Source organism: Anomaloglossus baeobatrachus, chromosome 4 (genome assembly GCF_048569485.1).
Source record: "Anomaloglossus baeobatrachus isolate aAnoBae1 chromosome 4, aAnoBae1.hap1, whole genome shotgun sequence".
NCBI classification, from domain to species: Eukaryota; Metazoa; Chordata; class Amphibia; order Anura; family Aromobatidae; genus Anomaloglossus; species Anomaloglossus baeobatrachus.
In genome coordinates, this window is record NC_134356.1 from 114,947,358 (window position 1) to 114,968,766 (window position 21,409).

At 49.1% G+C, this 21,409-nt stretch overlaps 1 protein-coding gene across 1 annotated transcript in view; it reads right to left on the reverse strand.

Moving 5' to 3' along the window:
* The window catches only part of LOC142302328 (uncharacterized), a 213,082-nt gene that overhangs the window by 57,598 nt on the left and 134,075 nt on the right, over positions 1-21,409 (reverse strand). The window contains exons 6-7 of the mRNA XM_075343390.1: positions 10,027-10,210; positions 3,797-3,887 (exon numbers count right to left, since the gene is read on the reverse strand). Of these exons, the coding sequence (XP_075199505.1) occupies positions 3,797-3,887; positions 10,027-10,210 (275 nt within the window). The remainder of the gene's footprint in view (positions 1-3,796; positions 3,888-10,026; positions 10,211-21,409) is intronic.

A 21,409-nucleotide genomic window follows, 5' to 3' on the forward strand; every position in this document is an offset into this window, starting at 1 on the left:
TTGATGAATGGTTTGCATCTAGATGTGAACCCTTTGTATTTACTTTCATGGAGTCTTCTCTTTACTGTTGACTTAGAGACAGATACACCTACTTCACTGAGAGTGTTCTGGACTTCAGTTGATGTTGTGAACGGGTACTTCTTCACCAAAGAAAGTATGCGGCGATCATCTACCACTGTTGTCATCCGTGGACGCCCAGGCCTTTTTGAGTTCCCAAGCTCACCAGTCAATTCCTTTTTTCTCAGAATGTACCCGACTGTTGATTTTGCTACTCCAAGCATGTTTGCTATCTCTCTGATGGATTTTTTCTTTTTTTTCAGCCTCAGGATGTTCTGCTTCACCTCAATTGAGAGTTCCTTAGACCGCATGTTGTCTGGTCACAGCAACAGCTTCCAAATGCAAAACCACACACCTGTAATCAACCCCAGACCTTTTAACTACTTCATTGATTACAGGTTAACGAGGGAGATGCCTTCAAAGTTAATTGCAGCCCTTAGAGTCCCTTGTCCAATTACTTTTGGTCCCTTGAAAAAGAGGAGGCTATGCATTACAGAGCTATGATTCCTAAACCCTTTCTCCGATTTGGATGTGAAAACTCTCATATTGCAGCTGGGAGTGTGCACTTTCAGCCCATATTATATATATAATTGTATTTCTGAACATCTTTTTGTAAACAGCTAAAATAACAAAACTTGTGTCACTGTCCAAATATTTCTGGACCTAACTGTAAGAGCCCAGGCTGGGGGTATAACATAAAAAACCTTTATAATACTTACCTAACGGTCACGCGGTGGGCCTTATGGGTGTTTCCGTTGTCCGGTGACGGCGCCGCCTCTTTTGTCCATCTTTGTGCTCCTTCTTTTCTAGCCGCGGTGCATGATGGGTCCGATGTCATACTCACTCGCTGGCATTCAGGTCCTGAGCAGGCGCACTTTGATCTGTCCTGAGCAGGGCAGATCAAAGTATTGAAGTGCGCCTGCGCAGGACTGGCGAGTGTGTATGACGCAGCCGCATCATGCACCCAAGCTTCAGAAAGAGGACGAAGATGGCCGAAAGAGTTCCCTTTAAAATCCACATGCAGATTCTGCACCTGATTTCATACCATTGCCAAAGTGAAAAAAGTTGTGCTGCACATATTGTAGTAGTCTACATAAGCAAGGATGGTTGACCTTAGGGAGATCAACATCCAACACCATGGAGACACCATTATGTGTTTCTCAATGCAGTGATTCTAGAGCAATGCCCTCTGGGAAACATTCAAAACAAGAAAGCCTGCGGAGACACCATCACATGTTTCTCAACGCTGGCAGGAAACTAGCCAGGTCTTTCACCGGGAAGGAACAACCACGGGAAGGGCAGTCTCCAGTCAAAGAGACCACCTATGCCAAACATGGTATCCATGTTTTGTGAGGCAACACATACTCCTCTCCCTCCCATTCCCCCAGCACATAACTCCGGGCAGGGATCTTTCCTGGAACTACGCTGCCAGCAATACAGAATGGCACTGCAGCTGCAGAGGAGCTCTCGTCACTTGTGCGATGACAACATCAGCTGATGCCAGCACCGCCAGGAACACGCCAGCATCAACAAGTATAGATTCGGGGAAACAAAAGCAAGATGTATTTTTAGTTTATTTTTTTATATATTTGTATGTGATGTTTGAGGGCTTATACTGTACATGGGGGCTATGTGGGGGCTCATGCTGAATGTAGGAAGCTTTGTGGGGGTTCATACTGTATATAGGAAGATGTGTGGGGGCTCATACTGTATATAGGAGGCTTTGTTTGTGGGAAAACCCCTTTAATATACTTTTATCAGTGTATTGGAGTTGTGAAGCATGTATGAGCACTGCTCCTATAGACAGTAATGGAGCACCAGTCACATATGGACAACACAGCTTAATTAAAATGAGGGACAAAAGACCCCCATTCTTGTGATCAGTGTGGTTCCCAGCAAATGGACTCTTACTGATCACACATTTGTCACCTATCCTGGGTGTGAAGCACTGGCTCAATCCTTTGGAAATTAAAAGGAACTTGTCACCAGTTTTTCGGCCTATAAGCTGCGGCCACCACCAGTGGGCTCTTATATACAGCATTCTAACATGCTGTATATAAGAGCCAAGGCTGCTGTGTAAAAAAAAAACCAAAAACCTTTATAATACACTCCTAACGGTCGTGCTGCGGTGGATTTTAGTCAGATGGATGTCTCTGTTCTCTGGTGCCGGCGCCTCCTCTTTCGGCCATCTTCGTCCTCCTTATGAAGCTTGTGTGCATGACGCATCCTACGTCACACACACTCACCGGTCCCGCGCAAGCGCACTACAATGCTTTGATCTAGCCTGCTCAGGGCAGATCAAAGTGCGCCTGTGCAGGACCTCAATACCAGGGCGTGTGGATGACGCAGGACGCGTCATGCACCGCGGCTACAGAAGAAGGACAACAAAGACGACCGAAAGAGGCGGCGCCGTCACCGGAAAACGGAGACGCACATCTGACTAGAATCCACCGCAGCGCATCGTTAGCTGAGTCATATAAAGTGTTTATGTTTTACACAGCGGCCTGGGCTCTTATATACAGCATGTTAGAATGCTGTATACAGTGTGTCCACCCATATCCTGTCCACCGCCATTAACTTGAGAACGGCAGTATCTATAGGCATAGAAGTGGTGTCTAGGTATAGTAAAGTAGCCATGTGCTACACAATGAAACCACCTTTTGCGCCACCTGGTGGAAAACAACGGAGTTAGCATTTTTATCTCGAAAATGGGACAAGATAGAGAAAAAAAGTGAATTACAAAGTTGTAGGGCATCATCACTTCAATATGAATCGATACCTTGCATACAGAAATGCTATGCTTAGAATGTGTAAAACTCACAAGGCTGCGGATTTGAAGCGATACCTCATCGAGACCTTCCTACAAGTTATTGGGTATGGTGGCTGCGTGGAGTGGTCTATACGCTCACCTGACCTGACCCCATTGGACTTCTTTCTGTGAGGTCACATCAAACAGCAGGTGTATGCGACCCCTCCACCAACATTGCAGGACCTACGACAACGTATCACAGATGCTTGTGCAAACGTGTCACCTACCGTATTGCACAACAGTATGCTGTCCAGAGTCCAGATGTACATTGCAGCTGACGGTGGCCACTTTGAGCATCAAAGTTAAATGAGCGCCATATGCGTGACCAGCATTCAATGTTTTGGGGGGGCCATGGGTTTCATATCAAAGCATTTCTGTATGCAAGGTGTCAATTCGTATTTGATTGATGATGCCCTACAATTTTTTAATTCACTTTTTTTCACTATCTCATTCCGTTTTTGAGATAAAAATGCTAACTCCGTTGTTTTCCACCAGGTAGTGCTATAGGTGGTTTCATTGTGTAGCGCATGGCTACTTTACTATACCTAGACACCACTTCTATGCCTAAAGCTACCGCCGTTTTCAAGTTAATGGCGGTGGACAGGATATGGGTGGACACACTGTATAAGAGCCCACTGGTGGTGGCCGCCGCTTATAGGCAGAAAAACTGGTGACAGGTTCCCTTTAAAGCAGCAGCATAACTGCTATTATTGCATGTACAGTCATAGTCTACTTTTTATTTAGGTGCATTCTGCTTATAATACCGCAGGAAGCAAGCCTACAGTGCCACAATATGTTTTAATAATTCTACTTCAAGGTACTAAATGCATTATGTCAACATTTTTCAACTTATCTTACAATGTTTTGTTGCATTATAAAGGATCTTTCCATCTCTTTAGATGCTATCAGTCCCTTTTATGCATAACTCACCAATCACATGACTTGTCTCAGGAAGGCATATTAAATGTTTTATTTGTGGACTGTCATCAAGGCTATGGAAAGTATCCACAAAATTGGAAATCTAAAAAAGAAAAAAAAAATACATCAACATTATTTATTTAGTGGTGCAGTGAAATCAGATCTACACGACATTCGTACTTACAGAGCATCGGAAAAAACAAAGTACATATAAGGCACCAGGCTTTGTGATTGGTCAATAATGTCCAAGGCGAACCTTAATTGTGCAAATACATATCTGGATTTTATTTGTAGCAAAGTGGCAAACAGACACATACATGGTTAAAATCACTTAAAATCAAACATATACACGATACACTTCAATCACGTTTAGTCAGAACAGTTATACACTATGGAATACCACATGGGAATCTCAGTGTAGATAAATGTATGCAAGTCACCACATGTGGTAAATATAAACCTGTATCACGTATCCCATATATAGTGTAATTCAATTGCCATGAGGCCCTATGACTATGGCTAAACTACAGTCCCTGACAGAAGTTCTGTCGCTTATCCATGTTATGTAAATAAAAGCTTATAACCTGACTTTAAATTCATCCATTGGTTTCATAAATTACTCTTTTGAAAGCTGAAACCCTCCCAAATTTGGTTTAGGTTATGAAAATAAAGTTGCTTCAAAGCTGAAATATTGATCATTTAATGAACACAGAAAGGTCAGACTTTGACAAGACAAAAGTTTTGTCACCCACAGAAAGTAATGTGAAATTCAAACAAATAATTAACTTCCAATACAAAGATATGTTACATAACATTGGTGAATAACGTTGGTGCTATTAGAGTCACATTTAATATTTTGTGTGACTTCCATGAGCTTGAAGGACTGCATCCATGTGGTTCAACAATGATTCATACAATTTATTGATGAAGTCATCAGGAAAAGCAAAGAATGCAATCTTACATGCCTCTCAGAGTTCATTTACATTCTTTGGTTTTGTCTTCCAAGCTTCCTCTTTCATCCTACCCCAAACATACTCAATGATGTTCATGTCTGGTGACTTGGCTGGCCAGTCTTTGAGCACCTTGATCTTCTTTGCCAGGAGGAACTTTGTTGTGGAGATGGATGTATGAGATGGAGCACCATCCTGCTGCAGAATTTGACCCCTTTTATGATTGGGAATGTAAGAGGTAGCTAATATTTTAGGCTATTGATATTGCCTTCCACATTGCAAATGTTTCACACCCCCATACTGAATGTAACCCCAGACCATGATCTTTCCACCACCAAACTTAACTGTTTTCTGGATAATTATGGGCTCCAGTAGGTCTCCTGCAGTATTTGCGATGTCTGTGGTGTAATTCAACTGAAGATTCATCAGAGAAATCCACCTTCTGCCACTTTTCCAGCGTCCATCTGTTGAGCAGGCTGTGGGACTTGGCAAATGCCACACGGTTTTTTAATTGCTTTTGTTTTGTGCTGGCTTCTGGGCACTGATTCGACCATGGAGGCCATTTCGAGACAGAATCCTACAAACTGTTCTAGTTGACACAGGGACTTGAGGTGACCAGGCCTTTTGGAGCTCTGTTGCAGTGGAAGAGGGGCTGGCTTTGGATTTTCTAACTAACAAACATTCTTCCTGAGCAGTTGTCTTGCGGGGTCTGCCGGATCTGGGCTTGTCAAAAACATCTCCAGTCTCTTCAAATCTTTTTTTAATTCTTTGTACTTGACGCTGAGACACATTAAAGGTGCCAGCCACCTCTGCAGTGGATCTGGTTCTCAGCCTCTTGATAATCAAGGCTTTGGTTGCAGGATGGATTTTTGGCATGTTGTCAGAGGTCAAGTTGCAGTTCAACTGAAGATTGGGGGTGCTGGGTTCTTTTTATACACACCCGCTAATTAACCAATGATTTAGTGAGCACAGGTGAGGATGTAAACTAGGATTGGGTGCATTATATGACAAGGCGACAAAACGTTTGTCTTGCAAAAATCTGATCTTTCTGTGTTCATTAAATGATCAATATTTCAGCTTTTCAGCAACTTTATTTTCATAATCTAAACCAAATTTGGGAGAGTTTCAGCTTTCAAAAAAGTAATTTATGAAACCAATGGATTAATCCTAGAACGCGCAACCATATAAATCTACCATAGAAAACAAGTGACCTAGCAGGCCTCCGAGGCCCCAGGTATGCGTTCTAGGGTTAATTTAAAGTCAGGTTATAAGCTTTTATTTCCATAACATGGCTAAGAGACAGAACTTCTGTCACGGACTGTATAGCAAGAAAGGATGTCCGTATAAAGCTAGGCCTGTGGGTAGTAGGCAAAAAAAAAAATATTAGATGGGCTGTGTAGCCAAATGTGAATGCCTGAAGCCTAAGCCTCAAAAAATAGTTACCAGAGCCCAAATGACAGGATCATGAGTGGAAGTGTAGAAGCCCAACACGTTGCGCCAGTCAAGCTGGCTTCATCAGGAGAATGCCATCAGGTATGCTATGGGGATCTATAAATATGTCCCCTGATAGGACGAATACTTATCAGAGAGGGGTATGTACGATTACATATATCAGACCAGGCGTCTTACCTTAGTGGGGCTATATTGGGTGCTATTGCAGTGATGATTCCTGCTCCACGTGTGACCTCCGCCATGACTGACATAGCCCGGAAGTGTCCCGTCAGTGAATCACAACCAGCCATGCAATGGTATGCTTTTCCTGTGCACTTGTGAAGTCCCCCAATCTGGGCGATGCCCTGGGTACAACAATGCATGCAGGGGAGTTCCGTGTGTCAGACATGGTTGGTGATTATACAACAAGTGGTAACAAGGAACAGCCTCTAATATGTACATATGTTGCAGACGGGGGCCGAGCAGCTGCAGGGGCTGCTCGGATCCAGGTTCGTTACTGCGGCTCGAGTGGTAGCCGGACCCGGGCTTGTACAGCCGTCCATCCTCACAACCGTAGGAACGGGGGGTATTTACAGGGGAGTGAGTTTTTGTCAGTGACGCCACCCGTGGGTTGCGGTGAGAGTTGGTAGCACCTCCGCTGTCTGGTGATGGAACACCCGGGGCTGATGGAGCAGGGCAGGAGGATGAAATCCCCTCCACGGGTAGGGGAGGTGTAGTCCCGGGGCCCAGGGTTGTACGGGAGCAATGACTGCTGAGAATGACGTGCAGGGTTGGACAGGGGATGGATGGTGTACTCACAGTTCCAAAGAATTGCACACAAAGTCCAGTGGTAAACCAAATTGCCAGTGACTGGTTGCCTCCAGCGGGTGTATTCGGGTCCCACACCCGGGTGTAGCAAACAGGGGTCCCTTCCTCCTGCACTCAGTGTTTGTGTCTTCAATGGGACAACTCCGCTTGGAACGGGGAAGTCCACTCCTGGTACTGTGTATGTTGGGAGCTGTGGCCCGCTAAATCTGACCCTTGAGATCTCTGTGGGTTCTGGCAGACACCCTATCCCCCTCCTTGGGCTTCCGTTTCACTCTCTGTGCTTCTGTAGAACAAGGCCTGAAACCTTGTCCCCGGCTGGTCAATTGACAAAGGGCTTGCAACCTTCCTCGCCCTAGGGTCCAGGCACCCCTTCTGCGCACGGCCTTTGGACCGGATTCCTGCTGTCGGCATTGGCGGGCTACAACCCTGCCCCGGTCCACTTTAGGTCTCCCGTGATTGGATCTCTGTTGCCTATGGTCCCGCTTGCCGTCTGCCACCTAGTCCGGTAGTCCCGGGGCCCCAACCCCTGACTCCGCTGCACTGCACACTCCTCTGTCAACTGTCAGCACTGTTATGTTGTGTTCCCGCCCCTGACACCTCAGGACCCCAAGGTGGGTGCTCCCATCCACCTGGTCCCGCCCACTGATGTGTCCCTATTGTCATGGCGGGTGACTAGGCTTTACTGGCTGGTGTGGTGCACCTGGGTGTGGGTTTTGTGTTGGACTGCCAAGGAGGATGGAGTTTTGTACCTGAGAGATTTGTACAACCTCTGTGACTACCTGGATTTGCCAGGGCGTCACATACACAGTTGATATTACTTATCATCCATAGAGATTATTGTGCATATAGGAAAATGACAATCCTCAACAAACCATGGAATGTAAGTTTTGAATGAAAACGGATCTTACATTTTAAATACAGTTTCCATATGATATTTATACACAATTATTGGTGACTTCTCCACACACTTGAGAGGATGAACCCAGCTAATGCTGTTGTGTCCAGTTAGTTCATTTCAGCATTAAATATCAACGCTGATATTGTGCCGCCCCAGCAGCGGGTTGAACTGCTCGGATCCGGGATGGTGTCAATTCGTGGCTCGAGGGTCTCCGGACCTGGGGGCTCAGGGGGCCACACTCTAAGGTAAAGAGGGATATTTACAGGGGAATTGTAGTTTGTGACGCCACCCGTGGTGTGCGGTAACTGGGGATACCGCTGCTGCCGTTTGGAGTACCCAGGTGATGGAAAGGAGGCAGCCAGGTATTGTTGCCCTCCACAGGTAGGCCCCAGGACTCTGGATGGTGCTATGTGGTGCCGTGAAGGGGACATAACTCAGTACTCACTCAGTCAATAAGCAGATGCTGACAACCGGATAAACCAAATCTCTGGGTGCTGCTGCCGTTCGAGGCGAGCTCGTCCGGGTCCTGTCCCCTGCAGTGCTGCCTGGTGATCCGTGACCTGCCTCCTGGCACAAAGTGTGAATTCACCGTAGTGGCCATGCAGTTTGGAACTTGCTGGGCCCTGCTACCCACTATGGCTGAGTGTAGGAGCTTGCTCTCAGGGCTCACTCTCGGGATTTTATCTTGCCGCTTGTATGGAAGGCCCTATCCCCCTCGTTGCGCTAGTGCCCCGATTCTGGAGCTGGTGGGAACAGTCCATAAAGGCTCCTTTCTCCGCAGGCTAATTTCCGGGTTGTCTGAAGCTTCTCCCCGACCTAGGGTCCATGTCCCAGGCACCTAGCCTCAATCCCCTGCGACCGGGGGTCCGACTCCTATAGGCCCAGACCACCGTCTGCAACCTAATAAGCTTCTCCTGGGAGCCACTATTGCCAACCTTCTTCGTCTTACTCCTCCACTTAACTACTCCTCACGTCTACTCCTCTTCCCTCCTCTTCACTACCGCTCAACACTCCTCACCCCCCTTCCTGACCCCTAGGTGGGCGACCCTATTCCGCTCAAGCCGCCCACTGGTGTGCCTGCTGGGTGTGGTGCAGGGTGTATCTAGGATTTCATTTGCTGTTGGAGGCAACACTGCATAATAGGGACCCAGAACCATGAGGGACTTGAATACTGCACTTAAGAGAAAGAGCGTACAGTACCCTGTGATGATCTGATAGTTCAGGGGTGTCATGATATCATATATATTTTTAATGCTTGTAGAACCCTGTAAATAAAAGGTCCTCATTAATTCCACCAGGATGTACTCTGTTCAGTTTATATATCCATATGGATTCACTACGCAGGAGGCTTTCACCCCCAACACCTCAAAAAAGGCATCCCGTACGGACAGTGTATAAGAACAAAAAGAAATTATTTCTAACAAACTTGATTTTCATTCACAGGCGGAGATGGTAGCACACAGGTTGGATAAAAGAGGTTACCCGAAACGGGTCATCAGTCAGGCACTTTCACGCTCTATAGGAATAGAAAAAACTAATCTGCTGACTCCCAAAATGAGAAGATCAGATATCTATCTAACTATTTTTTGAGGCTTATCCTTCAGGAATTCACTTTTGGCTACACAGCCCATCTAATATATATATATATATATTTTTTACCTACTACCCACAGGCCTAGCTTTATACGGACATCATTTCTTACTATAGTTTAGCCATAGTCATAGGGCCTCATGGCAATTGAATTACACTATATATGGGATACGTGATACAGGTTTATATTTACCGCATGTGGTGACTTACATACATTTATCTACACTGAGATTCTCATGTGGTATTCCATAGTGTATAACGGTTCTGACTAAACGTGATGGAAGTGTATCGTCTATATGTTTCATTTTAAGTGATTTTAACCATGTACAGTATGTGTCTGTTTGACACTTTGCTACAAATAAAATCCAGATATGTATTTGGACAATAAAGGTTCGCCTGGGACATTATTTACCAATCACAAAGTCTGGTGCCTTATATGTACTTTGTTTTTTCTGAGGCTCCACATTTATTGGTACATGGCACATGGCTTTGTTTTACTATTAAAGGTGGTGCATAGCCTCTTCTCTGTTGACATTTGTACTTACAACATCCCCAGATCGTGGGTCCAGAACTAATGGTTGGCCATTACCACTGGTAATCCAAACTGTCTTGATAGAGGGAACATAACACATGCCAGTGATTTCACTTGTGAACTGTTGAAGCCTCTGAATTAGTTGACCATCTTGTGACCAAACACCAACTGTTTGATCGAAGGATCCCGTCAAAAACCTGTCAAAATTGACACAGAAAAAAGTATAAATGTTTGGGTGTTCATTCTTTAATATTCTGATTTAAAAACTTACTGCCATATAACAACCATTATTATCAACCATTACTGGTTGTTACGATATAATTTAACTACTACACCGATTGTGATGTGCAATACCCGATCGAACATTGGGGAACTGTAGACGCTCAATACTTGATCGAGTATCCCTGGTGCTCGAGCGTCATGCTCAAGTCTCTGCCCTGCATGTTTCACATTTTTCAGCCACTAAACATGCAGAGATTGCCTGCCAATCGTGCCAATGCTGTAGCCATGTTGGCTTCTGACATTAGGCTATATGCGCATATTGCGTAATTACATGCAGTTACGCTGCAATCTGCACCGCAGCGTAACTGCATGCGTCCTGCGTCCCCAGCATAATCTATGAAGATTATGCAGGAGCCGTGCGCACGTGGCGTCTTAGAGTGCGGCGCTTCGGCTGCTGCCCGAAGCGCGCGTTCTAAGAAGTGACATGTCACTTCTTTCCTGCGTTTTGCCTGCAGCCCCCGCTCTGTCTATGGAAGGGGCTGCAGTCAGAGCACATGGAATCGGCTTTTTTTTTTTTCATTACGGACTGTTTCTGCAGCGATTTAAAGTGCACGTGTGCTGTTCAAATCGCTGCAGAAATTTCTGCAGGTAAAGCACGCAATGTGCGCACATAGCCTTACTTTGATTGGCTGGCCGCAATGCTTCATCGGGCCTATATAAGACCCAGTGATGCGACTCTCGGCTCACTGTACCCCAGAAGCAGTGATACGAATAGCTGCTGCAGGAGGGATATGTAGGATTAGAAGCATATAGGCAGAGATTAGACCCATACATTCCTTGCTCCTTGACCCTAAAACCAGTCCTTTTCAGAGAAACCTCTACTATATATTAATACTGCTGTGTCCTGTAGTGTATGTGTGGCGCCCTGGACAAGCCAGGGCCACAGGTAACTACACCAACACACCCCACACTCCCGGTCAGGCGCACCAAAGTCAGGCAAAAACCCTTGTTGCCTTCCTCCAGGGGCTGATGTTCACACCAGGGGGTGGGTCAGGCGGTTGGTCCCGCCCACCGAGGAGTTCACAGTCCTGGAGGCGGGAAAAAGCAGGCAGATGAGTTTTTGAAGTGAAAGTGAGAGGAGTAAAGTGGCAGTTGAGGAGCCTGAAGTTGGTCTGAGTTTGTGGCCCGGACGGATCAGCAAGGTTGGCAGACAGTGGTGACCGTCTGCAGGAGTGGCCTATTGGAGCTAGCCGTAAGGACCGTGGACGGGCGGTGGCCCGGCGGTACCGGACCGGTACGCAAAGAGAAGCCAGCACCATCAGGCAGGGGCTTATGGACCCCAGCAAGGCTTGGAGTCGCCGTGCAATTTGTCAAATCCGTTAGCGAAGGGAACCTCCTGGGTTTCCCAGCAGCCAAGTCCCGACAGAAGGCAACAGTCCAACCGAGAGAGGGAAACACAGTCACCGCCAAGGCTAAAGTCCCCAGGGCCAGAGCCTGCGGGCAAAAGGGGCTCCTTCAGCACCCATTCAAGCTGGGGAGCAGGTTACCGTTGGGAACCCATTGGAACCGTCTACACTATACAGGTGCAGGGAAAGGCAGTCACCATCAACCTGCCGGGAGGAGAAACACCGCAGCCGTCTGTGGGACCCGTCCATCCAGCCGTTTGTTTTACCGGAGACTCTGTGTACATCATTGGCTGAGTGAGTACCACCGTGCCATGTGGCACAGCGCTGCCCCCGCGACCCTGCACCTCCCCAAGCCCCGTAACCCGCCTGCAATCTACCCCTACCCCTCACTGGGCCCCGGGATGACCAATCCCCCTACCCACGGAGGGGAGACCCAACATCCAAGCTGCTCCCTGTCATCGCTCCCGGGATCCCCGTCCAGAGCAGCGGTGGTGTCACAACCTCACCACAACCGTGGGTGGCGTCACGGACAATATCCCTAAACGACACCACCCCCTTTCACTCACGGGCAAGGAGCGCCGCTCGAGTCCCCGGGATCCGGCCCACCGCTCGAGCCACCGACCGAGCGAGCAGCAGCAGCAGCTGGACCCGAGCAGTGGGTGAGCGCAGCGTCCCCTCCTCCGCCTGCGACATATGGATAGCTGCTGGAGGTCAAATAGGTTTTGATTGGAGGCATATAAACAGGGATTATAACTTTACAGTCTTTGATGCTGCACCCTAAAACCAAAAGTCCTTTTCAGGGCTACAGCTATTCTGTTGGCTGTTAATACCGCTGTTTGCTTCATTCACTGTACAGATAGCTGCCGAAGAAGGGATAGCATTGGGTATATGGGTGGATGGAAAACTCAACTTTACTGATCAGTGTCAGGCAGCTGCTGCCAAGGATAATAAAATAATTGGATGCATTAAACGAGCCATAGATGCTCATAAGAAGAACATAGTTATACCTCTATATGAGTCACTAGTGAGGCCACACTTACTGTTTACAATTTTGATCTCCGGTGTATGAGAAGGACATAGCTGAACTAGAGTGGGTGTAGAGACAAGCAACCAAGGTTATTAAAGGAATGGGGGGAATGTAATACCAAGACAGGTTCTTTAACTTGGGGTTATTCGGTTTGGAAAAACGAAGGCTTATGGGGCGATCTTATTACAATGTACAAATATATGAGGGGCAGTACAGAGCTTTATCTAATGATCTTTTTTCACCTATGCCTACAACGGGGACAAGTGAGCACCCACTGCATCTAGAGAAAAGATGTTTTAATTATAATCACAGATTCTTTTCTGTAAGAGTATTAAGACTATGGAACTCTCTGCCCTATAATGGTGTAATGGTTGATTCATTACTAAAAGTTAAGAGAGGCACTGTAGTGCCAGCGTCCCTGCACTGCTCGCTCTCCCTCCTGCAGGGATGCCGATTCAAACAACACCGCAGCCTGCCCACACTACACTGCCTGGCTTGGTCGCAGTCCTCCACGTGGGTGTCTTCTGCTTCGCCCTTTCGGGGCCTGTGCACAGGTCACCCAAGAGTGATCTCAGGGTGTGTGTGTGCATTGCTGCCCTTTCTTAAAAGGCCAAGGAATAATTTCCAGGAAGTACCTCTCAGCCTATTGCTGATAAACAACGGGTACTTAAGGCACTCTCACTAGGGAAGGTGCCTGATCAACGTGCTTAGTTAGTGGTTTCTTCCCTAGCCAGCTAATTGTCAGGTCCCTGTCATGACTACTGCTTGGCTCTGACGGGGATAAGTCAGTTGGCAGGGGTCTGTTTGGTCGTGCCTCATTCCGGGACTCTTGCCACTTTTTTATGGTGTGAACTCCTCCAGGACACCGCTAGTAATAGTTTATGCTCTACAGCGTGCGCACTGGTTCCTGAGTTTGCTCCGAACTGTCCCGCTATCCAGCTTTCCTCTCTCTGATCTCCGTTCTCCCCATACTGTCTGTCCGCCCTGTCTACCTGACCCTAGTCCTGTCTCGTGTCTCTGCCTCCACCCCCACCTTGGTATTTACGTGCTCTCCAGGCCTTTGACCTCGGTAATGTCCTCTGACTAAGGCTTTGCTCCTCCTTGGTTCTTTACATGACTTCTCAGCTTCTGACTTCCTTGTTTCCATTTGACTATGGCTTTCTCTCTCCTCTGTATTGACATGACATCTCGGTTTGACTGAGGCTTGTTTGACTACTCTTAGGGGTACTTTACACGCTGCGACATCGCTGCCGATATATCGTCGGGGTCACGTCATTAGTGACACACATCCAGCATCGGTAGCAACATCGCAGCGTGTAAAACAAATGAGCGACGATCAACGAGCGCAAAAACTTGCAAAATTGTTGCTCGTTGACACGTCGTTCATTTACATAATATCGGTGCTGCTGCAGGTATGATGTTGTTTGTCGTTCCTGCGGCAGCACACATCGCTATTTGTGACGCCGCTGGAACGACAAACATCTCCTTACCTCCGTCCACCGGAAAAGGAGGAAGGAAGGAGGTGGGCGGCATGTTCCGGCCGGGAGTTGAAAGTTTCGCCCCCAGCAGTTCACCCCCAGCAGTTTGCCCCCAGCATTTTGCCCCCAGCAGTTCGCCCTCAGGTACACTTCGCCCCCGAACATTTCGCCCCCAGCATTTCACCCCCAGGATGTTTTGCCCCTGCACATTTCGCCCCCAGCAGTTTGCCCCCGGATGTTTCGCCCCCGGATGTTTCACCCCCAGCAGTTCGCCCCCGGATGTTTCGCCCCCAGCAGTTCGCCCCCGGATGTTTCGCCCCCAGCATTTAGCCCCCAGGATGTTTCGCCCCCGCACATTTCGCCCCCAAACATTTCGCCCCCAGCAGTTCGCCCCCGGATGTTTCGTCCCCGGATGTTTCACCCCCAGCAGTTCGCGCCCGGATGTTTCGCCCCCAGCAGTTCGCCCCCGGATGTTTTGCCCCCCCGCAGTTCGCCTCCGGATGTTTGGCCCCCAGCAGTTCGCCCCCGGACACTTTGCCCCCGGATGTTTCGCCCCCAGCTGTTCGCCCCCGGACGTTTCGCCCCCGCACATTTCGGCAACAGCAGTTCGCCCACGGATATTTCACCCCCAGATGTTTCGGCCCCAAATTAGGCAGGGAATTTTGGCCTGGTGTTTTAGCCTTAAGACCTCTTTCACAGTAGGCACTTACCCAAGTGCTAAGCACTGGAAAATCGCTAAGAAGATGTTTCGCCCCCAGCAGTTCGCCCCCGGATGTTTCGCCCCCAGCAGTTCACCCCCGGACGTTTTGCCCCCGGATGTTTTGCCCCAGAAGTTCGCCCCCGGATGTTTTGTCCCCAGCAGTTTGCCCCCGGACGTTTCGCCCCCGGATGTTTCGCCCCCAGCAGTTCGCCCCCGGACGTTTCGCCCCCAGATGTTTCGTCCCCAAAGTAGGCAGGGAATTTTGGCCTGGTGTTTTAGCCTTAAGACCTCTTTCACAGTAGGCACTTACTCAAGTGCTAAGCACTGGAAAATCGCTAAGAAGATGTTTCGCCCCCAGCAGTTTGCCCCCGGATGTTTCGCCCCCAGCAGTTCGCCCCCGGATGTTTCGCCCCCAGCAGTTTGCCCCCGGATGTTTTGCCCCCGGATGTTTCGCCACCAGCAGTTTGCCCCCGGACGTTTCACCCCCGGATGTTTCGCCCCCAGCAGTTCGCCCCCGGATGTTTCGCCCCCAGCAGTTCGCCCCCAGGATGTTTTGCCCATTTTGTCCCCGCACATTTCGCCAACAGCAGTTCGCCCATGGATATTTCGCCCCCAGCTTTTTGCCCCCAGATGTTTCAGCCCCAAATTAGGCAGGGAATTTTGGCCTTGTGTTTTAGCCCTAAGGCTGCAATCACACTTTGCGTTCTCCTACTTGCAGTTCAGAACGCACATTTTGGGCTTAATTGATTTGACCAAAGTTGCCTTTTTCTGAATTTTAGCACTGAAAATGCATGCGTATTTACCGCGTGTTAGATGCGTTTTCAGCGCTTTTACCTGTTTTTTCACATGCGTTTTGAACATCAAGACACTGCTAAATAAAGATTAAACAGTCAAACCCAATGAAAAAAGGAAAAAAAAAGGAACAGATATAGAATTTTAGAAATAATTTAAGAAATAGAAATATTTAATGAAATTATAGCGGTAATATACTATTTATTAGAAAAATAGCTAAAAATTAGTAATTTTCATAAATTTAATTGTCGGACTATGTGTGTGTGTAAAGGGACATATCAAATCATTATTATAATGTTCAAAAAGCATGCATTTTGGTAGTTCAAAACGCTTGTTTTCTGCACATAAAAAGCAGGTAAAACGCAGGAAATTTGAAGTTTCTTGGTTTTTGCCATTTCTCATTGACTTCAATGTTAGCAAAACGCACCTAAAATGGCAAAAACAATTGACATGCTGCTTCTTTGAATGCATGGTTTTTTCCACAAACTATGCAAAGTGCTTTATAACGGAATCCGCCGCTGGATTCCGCTAATTTCTACTGAGCATGCCCAGAATGAAAAAAAAAAAAAAAAAAAGTCGGCGCATTCCGTTAGACAGACGCCTAAAGGACGCCAAATGGATGCAACGGGTCCGTTATTTCACAGGAATCAGCTAACGGATTCCTGTGAAATAACGGACCTGTTGCATCTATTGACAACACAAAAATAACGGATGCGTCAGGAACGGGCCCAGCGGATTCAAGCCAACGCAAGTGTGAAACTAGCCTTACCTGACTCAGCACTCACCTGCTTTGTTGGAAGTTTTGTTGCCGATGTAACAAGTAGCAGGTCAGATGTCCTGCAAGTTACATTAGACTAGCTTTTATTCCATCTGTATATAGAATCTCTGATATCTCCACAAAGAGAGAGGTGTACTGCCACAAAAAATCAGCCAGCTTCCACAGCAATTCACTTTCTACAACTATGAATTCAGTTCTGTCCAAACGTGGAAGGAGGAAGTTGGTCCATGAGAATCACATTTACTTCTTTTCCAAAAGAACCGTTGATGATGTCCATTCCATCTGGGTATGTGAAAAATGGTCGACTTGCAAGGGACGTGTTTAGACCAATGAAGAATCTGGCGAAGTTGTGAAAGTAGTCAATCTTCACAGTCACGCAGCACAAGCTGCAAGACCTGAAGCAATCCGACTTGTTAATGAGGCAGTCACCAGGGCAAGGACAACACAGGAGACACCACAACAGATTCTCACAGACGTCATTTCAGGAGCCCATTCTAATGTAGTAGCACTTCTCCCAAGAAAAGCTGACTGATTTTTTGTGGCAGTACACTTCTCTCTTTGTGGAGATTTCAGACACTGCTATATTCTGATGTACAGATGGAATAAAAGCTAGTCTAATGTAACTTGCAGGACATCTGACCTGATACATGTTACATCTGCAACAAAACTTGCAACAAAGCAGGTCAGTGCTGAGTCAGGTAAAAGGTCACAATTGTTTTGATTTTAGGCCTCTTGCACACTGTAATTTTACAGTGGTTTCACACTTGTGTTTGGGGCCGCCAGAGGTCAATCCGCTCTGGATCTGACATCCAGCTGACCCCGGGGCAATGCTGGTGGAATACTTGCATTCCGCGTGCATAGCCTATAGAAGTGAACGGCTGGGTTCCGCGAGCTGCAGCCACCCGTTCGCTTTCTTAATGCCGCAATCCGCTATCAGTGTCAGAACAAAAAGAAGAGCATTTTCTTCTTTTCGTTCCGCTGCAGGTTAGTGGAACAGCGGCATTACAGAAGCGAACGGGCGGCCTGTAGTGCATATGTAGCGGAAGTGTGAGAGCACCCTTATGCTGCCACTGTTTTAGAACTCTAAAGCACGTGCTTTACTTGCATTTTTGAGAGCGCTTTTATGAGAGCTCTCAGTAGTGACCCATAACATACAGGCTATTGATGAACGCTAAGTGCTCAAAAATAGCTCCTGTAATAAAATAAAAAGAGCTGGCCGAAACAACACCTCGCTTTTCCATCCATTGACTTATATATTCAAAATTGGCAATCTTCTTAGCGATTTTCCAGTGCTTAGCACTTGGGTAAGTGCCTACTGTGAAAGAGGTCTTAGGGTTAAAACACAAGGCTAAAATTCCCTGCCTAATTTGGGGCCGAAACATCTGGGGGCAAAAAGCTGGGGGACGAAATATCCGTGGGCGAACTGCTGTTGGCATAATGTGCGGGGGCGAAATGGGCAAAACATCCTGGGGACAAACTGCTGGGGGAGAAACATCCGGGGTCGAAACGTCCGGGGGCGAACTGCTGGGGGCGAAACATCCGGGGGCAAACTGCTGGGGGCAAAACATCCGGGGTGAAATGTCCGGGGGTGAACTGCTGGGGGCGAAACATCCGGGGGCAAACTGCTGGGGGCGAAACATCTGGGGGAAAATGTCCGGGGGCGAACTGCTGGGGGTAAAAAACGTCCGGGGGCGAACTGCTGGGGGCGAAACATCCGGAGGCGAACTGCTGGGGGCAAAACATCCGGGGGCGAAACGTCCGGGGGCGAACTGCTGGGGGCGAAACATCCAGGAGCAAAATGTCCGGGGGCGAACTGCTGGGGGCGAAACATCCGGGGGCGAAACATCCGGGGGCGAAATGTGCAGGGGCGAAATGTGCAGGGGCGAAACATCCTGGGGGCGAAATGCTGGGGGCGAAATGTTCGGGGGCAAAGTGTACCTGGGGGCGAAATGCTGGGGGCGAAATGCTGGGGGCGAACTGCTGGGGGCGAAACTTCCTAGAACCGTTCCGGCCACTCATCTCCTCCCCTCGTTTTCTATTGGGCGGCGGCTCAGTGACGCTGCTGTGACGCTGAACGAACCGCCCCCTTACAAAGGAGGCGGTTTGTCGGTCACAGCGACATCGCAGAGCAGGTATGTGCGTGTGACGCTGCCGTAGCGATAAGGTTTGCTACGGCAGCGATCACCACATATCGCCCATGCAACGGGGATGGGTGCAATCGCGCTCGACATCGCTAGCAAATGATAGTGATGTTGCAGCGTGTAAAGTACCCCTTACTCTTGTGCTAGCAACCTCTGGTGGGCTTTTGTATTACTGCACTTTGAAGTTCAATCTCCACTAAGTCCCTTTGCCCCCTAGTGGAAGCTTGAAAGTCCCCTTGTCCACTGCCAATTCCCTGCCCAGTGTACATTTCTGCACTCCTGACCTGCCGGTATCCTGTTCCTGTCCCCCCTGGGCATGCTATCAGCCTCAGCCATCCCCGTGTTTCCTGTCTATACTAGTTACTGTGCCTGTCCGCCCTGGCCTTGCTATCAGCCTCAGCCACCCCGTTGGTTCCTGTCTATACCATTGACTGTAAATAACAGAAAAAAATGGCTCCATCCAAGCACTGAATACTGAAGACTACAACGGCCCCTAAATGGTGAAAAAGGATGAGGTGCTAAATTTCAGCCTCAACCATCCCGGTGGTCTCTGTCTGCACTAGAGACTCTGCCTGTCTGCACCTGTGTCTGTCCTTGCCCTGGGGGGTCAGCTGCCATAGTCCCGGTCGCTGCCCTGGGAGTGGCACCTGGTGTCTGCATCAAGATGGGCACTTAGGCAAGCCCCTCCCACTAAAGGGTAAGCCTCGGTCCCCCTGTGATCCAGTGGGTCCACTTCGGCTTGCCGCCTTACCATTTCCAGTGACAAGCATTACAGTTGACTTCTCTGACTCAGTCTGAACTGTACCGTGAGATATTACAGATGCAGGACCAACAAAATCAACTTCTGGCCCACCAGTGCCGACCTGCCAGTAGGATAGGACAAATGGTGGATGAGCCGAAACTTGTTAGGTTCCTTTTTCGGGACCAAACCCAACGGGGACACAACCAAGTCAGGCAATGGAGGACCAGCAAAGGGGCCCGCCATCCGTCCCAATGCCACTTCCTTCCTTAACTTCTCCGCCACTATATCACCTTGAAAGCGAGTAGACTGTAAATTTTTCAAGCGAATCTCGCCGGGCTTAACAACTGACGGTATCTTAAAACCAAAACGAAAACCTTCACTCAACAATTCCGCCGACACCCGATCCGGGTATCTACTTAGAAACGGCGCCATCCGATCTACCCTCACCGGGGTCCTCCCTTTTTGACGAAGAGTCTGCGGCCTTCCCTTTTCCCTTCCGGAAGCACTTGAGATAACTGTGGGCGCCACCACAGCCCGAACACTCATGCTTGAATCGGCAGGAGGAACCAAATCGGCAGTCCTTTTCATTGAACTGCCAGCAAACGCCCTTTTTGGGCCCCGGCGGGGTGCCAAATGATCCCCCGCCGGTACTCCCTGGAAAGGACTGCGATGCCGACTTCGGCGCAGCCATCAGCCGCATCCATAGACTGATTTCTTTGTGGTCCCACCGTAAACTGGGTCTGACCGCTTTCCTCTGGCGAAACTGCTGGTCATACCGTAGCCAAGCAGTCCCCCCATAGGTCCTATACGCTTCACAAATGGAATCCAGATAACAAAAAAGCGCCGAACAGTTATCCGGAGCCTTTTCACCCACAACACTGGCCAGTATCACAAATGCCTGCAGCCAATTCTGAAAAGTGCGAGGAATAAGGCGATAACGCCGCCGTTCTTCCTCGTCCTTTTTGCTCTCGTCCGGTTTAACCCGATCCAGGTTAAACTTTTCCAAAGGAAGCAATGAGAATATTTCAACATATTCGTCCTTCCATATTTTTTCCCTGGTCTCCTGCTTCAGATGCGCCCCCAACGGCCCATCAAAGCAGACATACACTTCCCCTCTCGCCTTGTCATCTAAGCGAACAACATCCACTGCAGCCGCAGCTGCGGCAGCAGGAGCCGCCACCACCGGCTCACTAACAACATTTCCACTGGCAACCCCGCCAGCCGCGGGAGCCACAACATCCTGCCCCGTCGCTCCCTGCCACACCATGCTAGGGCCCCACGGGGGCAAACAAACCCCTGACCAACCTCAGCAACTCGGATGCCACACTGCCATCACCCGGCACCGCATTCATGACCTGCCCACCGCTCGGGCCACCAAGCAAACCACCCGTACCACCAACCACATTCAAACCCTGCACGCCATCCATACCACCAGACTCACCATCCATAGCCAAACCAGGTGTACGAGAAATAGGAAAAACTGTGGTCTTACCAGGCTGACTCCGAGAAGATCCCGAAACATCCGTCACATGTCCTCCGCGTCGCACTACAGCCGATTCACCGTCATCAACGATATGGTCCCTGGTGTCGCCCTCCGCGACGTCCTCCTCCAAGATGGCATCATCCTCCTCACTGGACCCAGGTCCAGGGAGCCCGCCGTCCGGCAGACTCGACCTTAGACCCCGTCCGCCCGCAGAACCACTTGTCCTCAGCGCTGTCCGCGACTATCCAGACGCTGGCGCCTCCGTGTGGTCTCTGCCTGGGGCATGCCGGCCGGCATCCCCGCGCGCTCCAGCGGACCCCGACGCCGTCCTGTCGCTGTCCATCCTCTGTGCCGAAAGGCCGGGCCCCGCTGATCCGGGCCGTCTCCGTGCATAATCCCCCGCCGGCAATGGGACCCTATGCTCCTGCATAGGTCCCGCTCGTTTCCCTGCCCGTGCTGCCGGTGCCACTGCGGCCTCATCCATGGCCTGTGACCCCGCTGGCCCACACGACCCAGCTGGCCCCCGCGACCCCGCTGGCCCACACGACCCCGCTGGCACACGCGGCCCCGCTGGCACACGCGACCCCCCTGGCACACGCGACCCCGCCGGCCCACGCGACCCCGCCG